This window comes from Simochromis diagramma, unplaced genomic scaffold, assembly GCF_900408965.1.
Source record: "Simochromis diagramma unplaced genomic scaffold, fSimDia1.1 OVJJ01000545.1, whole genome shotgun sequence".
Classification (NCBI taxonomy): domain Eukaryota; kingdom Metazoa; phylum Chordata; class Actinopteri; order Cichliformes; family Cichlidae; genus Simochromis; species Simochromis diagramma.
The window spans coordinates 6,836,320-6,845,240 of record NW_024387371.1 but is presented as its reverse complement, the minus strand read 5'-3'; the positions used below and the strand labels follow the sequence as shown (position 1 = coordinate 6,845,240).

Genomic DNA, 8,921 nt, shown 5'->3' with positions numbered 1-8,921 from the left:
TCAAGAGGGTTAAAGTGCTGATGGATAATATTAAAGAACACACATGCTGCTGTGTATCTGTGCTGATCCGGTGTTTCCAGGTAAAAGAGGTGGGACCTGGTATAAACAGGAAACAGGAAATGGGTCTGCTTCTAAAATGAGTCAATCAAAAGATCTCGGCAAAGTAATGGATATAATGTGAGTTTTGTTCAAAATTAGGTCGAATGTCACATTTTTCAGAGCCTACGGTGCAATGGTAGCATGTACATATAGACATCAGCAGGAGGAAAATAAGAAACTCCAGATCAAATAAGTCTGTCAGTATACGCCAGGTGATCATTGTAAAATATTAAAACTAAAAACCATATTCTGCACTGATGTGCAACACATAAGACACGATGAGGTTATTAAGGAAGCAGGATTTTACTTTTGTACAACATATGGCCCCTGAGGGGCTGAAACATGAAGTGCCAAAAACCAAAGTTCCTCTAATGGGAGCTTGCGTCTGGCTCCAAAAGCGAGTCTGTCCCCATAGACACCCATGCTAAAATGCTCAGCTTTATAGCAGAAATAAACATGTTTACATCCTGGAAAAAAAAAACTTTGATTCTATAATTTCCCAAAACTGTGACAACCGGGAAAAAAAGATTTATTCACTATTATATTGCAATATTTTGTGTAGTGATACTGCATTGATACAGGGACAGGGATTTTATTAAATAAATTAAAATACTCATGATGGGAGATAACCACTCTGCAATCATCCGCAGTCTGACTTGGACTGACTGCAATCACTCAGAGAGCGTGCTATAATTTATAAATGCAGACATGTTGCCATCAGTCTGAATGAGTCTTCTTCCATGCATGCAGGTCATGGGAACTCAACTCAGCTGGCCGCCAGCTGATTTAATTCTGTTTAGGCTTCTAAGTGCAAATGTAACAGTTAACTGTGGACTTCCATTAAATGTGAATTCCTGTTTATGTAAACAGCAACATGTGAGTTTTACTGATTTATCAAATTTAATTAGTGTATTATCCGAAATAGATTGCATGTAATTGCCAACCTGACCCCATATGATCACAGACTGACTCTGTTTTATTAAAACATCTATGGCAGGTGTCAGGGACGGTGTCAGCCTCCTCAACAATCTCATTTTGCAGCAAAAATCAAGTGTCTGAAGTGAGATAACTTTACCAAAGTTTAACTTTCAGGACATAATTTGCAGTTTAAAATGGTGATAAATCGTTACATTAAATGTTAAACAACTGGATAATTTCAGTTTTTCCACACACATCCATTACTGATCTGGCTGTTCTAACTTTACAGTTACTATAATTTCAATCCAAGAGTTGAAGAGTTTTACAAGTACCTGTAGATTCACTCTTTACGAATCGCACTCGGCATCTCACACAATGTTAAAATCACAATTGTGTGTTGTCTGGTGATTCACACCTCTACCAAATATGTTTTAAAAAATAAACTTGACAAAGAAATTGATGACATCATTGTTGCTGCATCTTTTACATACAGTCTATGTGTAGAGTTAACTTTACCAACATTAAATAAGCAATTTAGCCTCCACTGAAGGGTTAAAGATGAATGACAGGGAGACTTCTGCTTCACAGTTTTCTTTGTTGATGCTTCCTTAAATCTTTTTTTGTATATGCTTTTGTATAGTATATATATTAGACCCATAAAAGCTATTTAAACAAATCTATCTGCAAAGTTTATTTTCAAGAAATAAAAAATAAAAGCTGGGTCTGAGCCAGGAAACCAACCAATTTAAATGAATTCTAAAATTTTCTGCCCAGAACAGTGGTCAAATATTCAGCCAGAATTATGCCAGAAGCTTGTCAATGGCTACCAAAAGTGTCTGGTTGAGGTGCAACTTGCTAAGCAACATTTAACCAAATACAGAGCCTGTATGTACACTTTTAACTCCATGTGCATTATAAAAATATGAAATAAAATCAAACTTGGGAACCCAATTCTTGTTTTTTAAGTCATTAAAGATGTGTGCTGCACAGTTAATTCACTCTGAAAAACAAAATCCCCAGATCAAATAAATCATTAAAAGATTCCTGCCCATGAAGAGTGTATGTATACTTTTGACCACAACTGTAACAAAAGTAGCACTCAAAGACGCATCATCTGCCAACAACACCACGGTTTTAAAAATAGATGAATCCTGAATCACGACCAGAACTTAATGAGGTCATGTTTTGCCCATGACTCATCTTTTCATTCATGTTATGAAAGTCATCCTGGCAGTTCTTGTATAATTTTGCCAACAAACAGCAGTAAAAACATAAGAAAAAGTTACATTTTTTTCTTTGTAAATGAATGAGGTATGAAGCTAATACTGCAAAGTGGCAGAACTGAAATACGAGCCTAAAAAAATACTTAGTTTACCTCCAATGTTTGTACAATACTTTCCATGTTATATGGCTTTATGCAACTAAAATGTTGCTTCATATAACCAGAAAGTGGAAAGTGTCCTAGCTGTGGTGCAATGGAGCTACCGGGCGTGTTTCTGTACTCAGGGCGGTGAACTTAAACTGGACAAGAGCCGTGTTGTGCATGAATGTGTGGAATTGTGGGGCTCAGCACTCAGTCATGGGTGTGTACTGTCAAAGCCTTTAACACAGGGCATTTGTTTCTGTTTGTTCCCCTTTCTGGAGGTTTGCTGTTAAATGAAGGCTCAGACCGTGTCAACGTGTATGTGTGAAGTCAGGGAGGCCAAGATGTGTCACCTCATATACTGTCAGGTCGTCACATAACCTCAACACTATCATCACAGCTCGGCTGTTCTAGTGAGAAAATGCGTGTGCCATCCCATTTGGGGCTCATAAAATATTGATAGCACATATTTAAGATTAATTTTTTATGTTAGCATCAAGCTAAAAGGTCAAACATTTCCTGGTTTCAGCCTCTGAATGTGAGAATTTTCTACTTCATTACTTCTACTTCATGTTACACTGTGTTATATATTATGACAAATTACTAACTAACTGGATTTACTTGAATGTTTTCATATTATCTAACATTGCTGTATGCTGGATGCAAAGACTATATCTGATATATTCTTCACATAGCGAGTGATACTGGTGTTGTCAGCTCATATCAGGCTATTGGCAAATAGGATGACATTTACTGATATCAGAAGCTGATTTTTAATTTTTGTGTCACATCAATTTTACACTGGCTAAAAGAGCAAAGAAAATGAAAGAAAGGGCTATCTCTCTGGGGTGATGTAAAGAAATAACTGGAAAAAAATTGGATAAAAAATGGCATCTATGAACACATGATATACAATCAAATTTTACATTTATTAAAAATCTATAAATCAAATCTATAGCAATAGTTATACATCAAATCAAATCCATTCGAAGACCTTCTAAACATTAATATTAGAATAAGCAGTAAGTCTGTCTCTTGACTGCTTCTTACTTACAGCAGTGAAGGCATGTTTTGTTATTTAGTTTTTATATTAAAACAAGGCTTTTACCCTGAACATGATGTTCTTGTTTTGTTTTTTCTACATATAATGTTTATGCATGTCTTTCTTACTTTATATTCTAAAGGGTGAATAAATAACCTTCCCATTTTGGGACAAAGCTGGGTACTATACTCGTTGGAGGTGATGCAGCGTTTCCTCTCTGGTTTGCCGTGATGTCACTAAAGGAAAAAAGCTACTGAGAGCTCAGCTGCTGTTCTGGTTGGTGAAAGCAGCTTCCAGAATTGTCATATATTAAAATTATATAGATGACGACCACAAAAGAGTCACAGGTGGGACATTAACCGGGGAGATGATGGGTTTTTCCCTCCTGTGTTGTCAATAGGGTGTTACTTTGAGGAGGCTGAGTGGGAGGAGATATGCAGATGGAGCCGGTGGAGCCTTTTTAGTGGCGTCTGTAGTCCCCCCCCAAACTCACAGTGGACTTTTGTCACGGGAGTCCACTACAACCACAGCCAGCATCAGCACTCACGGGGTGGCATTTTGCTGTATAACCCAGAAATTCAAGTATTTTTACAAGCAAGTGGAGAATATTTGAATATTTGTTGCCTTTGCTGTCCTTTGATAAAGGAATACTTTTTTCTGTTTTCAGTTTGAAGAGTTTTTTCACTCAACTTTTCACTGGACACGTGAATGCTCAGGATGCTTTTCTCAGGCGTTTTGAGCCTTTTTGTCTTCATGGCACTATTTTCATCACTTATTGAAACCAAGATCTACAGACCATTTGAATTTCACCAGTATAAACCTGGGCTTGGTCAACACTACAGCCAAGGAAAACCCACCAGCAGGCACAAGTAAGTGCTGTTTCTCTCCATCTCTGTCATGCACATCACCACGTCAGATAATTCAGTGACAAATCTTGTAATTTTTTAAAAATTGTATCTGACCAAGTTTTTTTCTTTCCTCTTTGATTTCCACTCTGAAAGGAACCACTGTGCCTACGTCACTGAAAATACAGTGCCCTTCACCATACAGGATGGAGCAGCACCGTATGTAAAAGCCGAGTACAACAAGTGTTCACTGGGCCGCAAATGCCCAGCTCTTTTGTGAGTAAACGCTACTCGTGTGATAGATTTTAATTCAGGTCGCTTCACAGTACAAAACACTGAATTTATGTTTTTAACCCATTACTGCTGCTCCCTGCAGGTATCGCCTGATGTACAAGCCACTTTACAAGGTGGCACATAAAACCGTCACAGAGCTGGAGTGGCGTTGTTGCCCTGGGTACTCTGGTTATGGATGTATGGAGGGACATCCAGTTTATCAACACCCTATGAAAATGATGCCACCATTCAAGGGCCCACCAATGAGAGAGTCCCAGTTTAAGGGGCCCCCTAGCAAAGTCCCGATGTTCAAGGGCCCACATGTTAACACTGCTGTGAAAGCCAGCCCATGGAGTCATCCCAAAGGCCCTCCTACTGGCAGTTTTAACCCCTTCCCAATGCATCCCTTTGGGCCTTCGAGGTCCTCCTCCTACCCAGACATCCCCTTCCAGCCTTATCCATCAGAATCAGAGCCAGCTCCAGAGCATGAAGAGCCACATTACACAGAGACCGACCATGAACATGAACATGAGAATAGCCAAGCACCTGAGGAATTTATACCTGAAGAAATCCCCTCTCCTCCCCCCTCTGGTGGTGAACAGCCTGTGGGAGAGACCACAGGTATGTCCCCATTTTTAAACTGTCCAATAAAGCTAACTGGGTTTTAAAAGTGATGTACCTGAATTTACTTTCTTTTTTTTTTTTTAAGTAAAAGAACAACAAGTTCTTAACAAGTTCTTAAAATGAACTAGATTCAAAATGCAGTCACATCAAAGCATAGTGTTTGGGATTTCTTTACTGTTTGTCCCCCTTTTAATAGCATCTCTTTATCTCTTCAGGTCATGCTCTTGACAGCGAGACGGAGGAGCGAATATATCATATGGAAGAGGATGTGCGGCGTCTAAACCAGGGTCTAGAGACTTTGAGGGTAACTGTGAATGGGCTAGAGGAAAGCCTGCGAACCTCACTCAGAGAGGATGCTAACAGGATGCTGTCAGCTCTGCTCTCTGCTCCCCCTGGTACTGGTCCTGTTCCTGTTCCCCCTCCAGATGTAGCCTCTCATCCATCCACCTTTGGGTTTGTAGAAATTCCTGGGGGAGACCTTGACACAGGAGATCTAGATGGTAGACATGTTGTTCCAGACCTCGCAGAACTGAATGAAAGGGTTGAAGAGCTTAGAAATGAGCTGCAAGCCAAGACAGCTGAGATTCAGGAACTCAAAGTGACAGTGATGAGGCATGATGAAGCACTGAAGAAGATTTCTAATAGAACAGGTATTAGAAATCTTTTGGTATCAAACTCCAATGGCAAGCTTGGAGGAGCTATGGAGAAACTGATGGATGCTAAATTAAGCACAGCCAGAACAGAAATTCTTGGCGGATTTGAGAAGCGTGTGGAGAGCGCAGAGGACCGATGCAAGGAGAAAGCTGGGGATGTGCACCGTCAGTGCCAGAAGCAGCAAAGTAAGCGGCAGGAGCAGATGGAGGATGCTCTACAGGAAAGCACCATCAACCTAAGAACAGAGCTGAGAAAGCTCCAAGCACAGATCAATGGTTGTAATGGTACTGAGAGCTGCTGTGGTAGGATGAGTGGACTTACGGAAAGGGTGCAGCTGCTGGAAAGGTCAATGGCAGGCCTCAACCAGTCCCAGGAGCATCTGAGAGTGGAGCTGGGTGGACACAAAGACCACATAGAAGGAATGCTGGAGGGGCGTCTGGCATATGTAGAGGCCAAGCTCAACCTGACTGGGGAGATCAAAAGTGAAGAATCTGGAAGGACAAGTGGTGTCCCAGACAGAGATGCGACTGGACATGCTTTGGAGGCCAAAATGGAGGTTAAGTTGAAGAATCTGGAGTGTCGTTTACTAACAGCTTTGGAGGAGCTGGGTAATGCAACTGCTCTGGAGGATCACATTGTTCCCACTCTGGAGACAGAGCTGGAGTCACTCCGAGGCAGACTGGAGGTGGATGTGGACAGAATGCAAAAGCACCTCAACAATTTGGAAATGCTCTGCACCACTTCATGTCCCTCACCTCAAACAGTTACCATCCAAGGAGACTCTGCTGTGCCAAGTGAAAACCTGGCTTTGGAGCAGAATGTGAAGGAGGTACTGGATATGCAAGCTGACCAGTTGAACACACTCAATGTTACACTGCAGAACATGCTAAAGCGTCTGACCCTCAGGGAGCAGCAGGAACAAGCAGAGCAAGATTCTTCCATCCAGGGTGAGCTAACAATCCTCAAATTCAATGTGCGCTCAGTTAACCACACCCTGAGAGGACTCCAGGATTCCCTGGGGACAGTGGTCCACCAGGTTGGTGAAGCCAACAGTTCTTGGCATCAAAGAGAGACTCGTCTGGCCCAGCAGATAAAGGGCGTGGTGCAGCTGGTTGGACATCAGGCTTCCATGCTTGGGGCAGGTGAGCGCAGACTGACCCGGCTTAAAGGTGAGCTGCAGGAGATGAAGAGACGGCTAGCTGAAGAGGTACGGGGGTGCCGAAGATCAGCTATGGTGGTCCAGAAGGAGGTAACTGAGGTTGGTGGGCGGGTTGCCAGCGTAGAGGACCAGTGTAAGGGCTTAAACTACTTGGCAGACGACCTGGAGAGAATCAGGGAGGAGCTGGAGAGACAGTCAAATGGTCTCCTACTGCAAGTCAGTGGGACTCTCTCTAGCCATGCGCAGCAGCTGTCTGAGCTGAAAGGTGAACTGAAAAACTGCACCTCCAAGGCAGAGCCAACAGAGCAGAGTTTAGAGGCTGCAGAGACACGAGGGGATACCTTCGCTCTGAATTAGTTTACTTCATATGGACAATGAATTATAAAACGGCGAAGAGTAAATATTTTGCAGGCGTAAAGGGGTTCCACTAAGCCCATTATTATACAGTTTTTACAATGCAAAGGTTTCGAATGTGCACTGAAATAATGATGTTTTGTCAGCTTACAAAAGGAAAAAACCAAAAGGCAGCTAACTTCAACCGCACTCACAACTGAATCTTGAAATCTAATCATGGTGGTCCTAAGAATACTCAGAGCCTGAGTGATTGAGTGAGAGATAAACAACTGCACCTGTGTTACTCTAAAGCTTTTAAGAAATCATAAATGAACAGTCATTTAATAATGTTTACATGATGAAGTTTTTGTATTGTTTTTTCTTATATTTAGTGTAGATGTAATGTTTTTATATGGCTCTGGCTTTTGAGCATTAGTCTATATTCTTACTGCAGTCCTGCATGAAAAGTATGTAAAGTTTAATTTTTAAGTTTTTCAATACAGACAATTCAATAAAAAATGATTTGATCTTCATGTTCTCTTTTCTGTGTTAACTTAGCAGTCAAAGGACTTTTTACTACAAGTCAAATTCACTCATTCCTGCACACAATATAAACGTATATAGCACTTAAATATATATGCTTTTAAGCATTTTCTAACTATCACACCCACACACCCACACACACACACACAGATCCACTCAGGGGCAATGTTGTGTTTGGTATTTTACCCAGGGACACTTCAGCATAGAAACTAGAGGAACACTGGAGAAACCAAAAGTAAGCGTGAAAAACAAACAAATAGTTAATTAACTAAAATTAGAGCTAATTAGAACTTGATCAGTTTCAACAAACATGCACCAAGTACTTTTGTATTGTACTACTGTACAAATATAATCTATCCATCCATCAAAATAGTTTATTTCATATCTAAGTCTAGCCCCATATAATGCAAATGTAACACTGTGGTGTGTGCTCCAAAAATATTTACACAACTCCCTAAAAGGAACTAAAAATTAGGATGAATTGAATCTTATTATGATTTCCCTTGCTAGTGTTCCATCCATCCATCCTTCCATTCATTCTTTTCCAATTATACACTTCATAAGCATGTTTGGACTGTGGGAGAAAGCCCGATTACCCTGAGGCAAAGGGTGAACCCGCACAGTCCACACAGAAAGGTCCCAGTCTTCAAACTCGAAACCCTCCCTCCTGCTGCCACCGAAGGCAAGCTGTAACTCTGCTATAGTTCTGTAGTCATGTTTCACTCTGGAAGTGAAAAGTGTTGGTGCAGAAGAGTGAGGACACCACAAGAGGGCAATAGAGAAGCATTAATAGACTCAACTGAAAAGTGCAGGGAGCATTGAAGTATGAGTGTAAATGATGTCTCCCTTCCAAAAAATTAAGTTCGCAGGGACAGGCCGTGCTTGCCAGAGGAAAATTACAAATTTGCATTATAGCCAAGGTGATGGAGAAAGACAGCCAAAGAGCCCTTTAGTGCAGCAGAAGCAGCCTACATCTCATTCTCTCTCTAGGCTACAAATTTACCAGCCCAGTTTTCTGAGCGCAGTCCTCATTGGGCAGTTACAATGGGGCGAAAGGTGACCTTGCTA

General features: G+C 41.2%; 1 protein-coding gene across 1 annotated transcript; it reads left to right on the top strand.

The window, feature by feature from the left end:
- Positions 1-3,806: 3,806 nt before the first annotated feature.
- On the top strand, positions 3,807-8,161 carry emilin3a (elastin microfibril interfacer 3a). The gene is made up of 4 exons (XM_040007615.1): positions 3,807-4,291; positions 4,424-4,543; positions 4,644-5,161; positions 5,380-8,161. The coding sequence occupies exons 1-4, from the start codon at positions 4,131-4,133 to the stop codon at positions 7,332-7,334; spliced, it is 2,754 nt and encodes a 917-aa protein (XP_039863549.1). The 5' UTR covers positions 3,807-4,130; the 3' UTR covers positions 7,335-8,161.
- Positions 8,162-8,921: the final 760 nt, after the last annotated feature.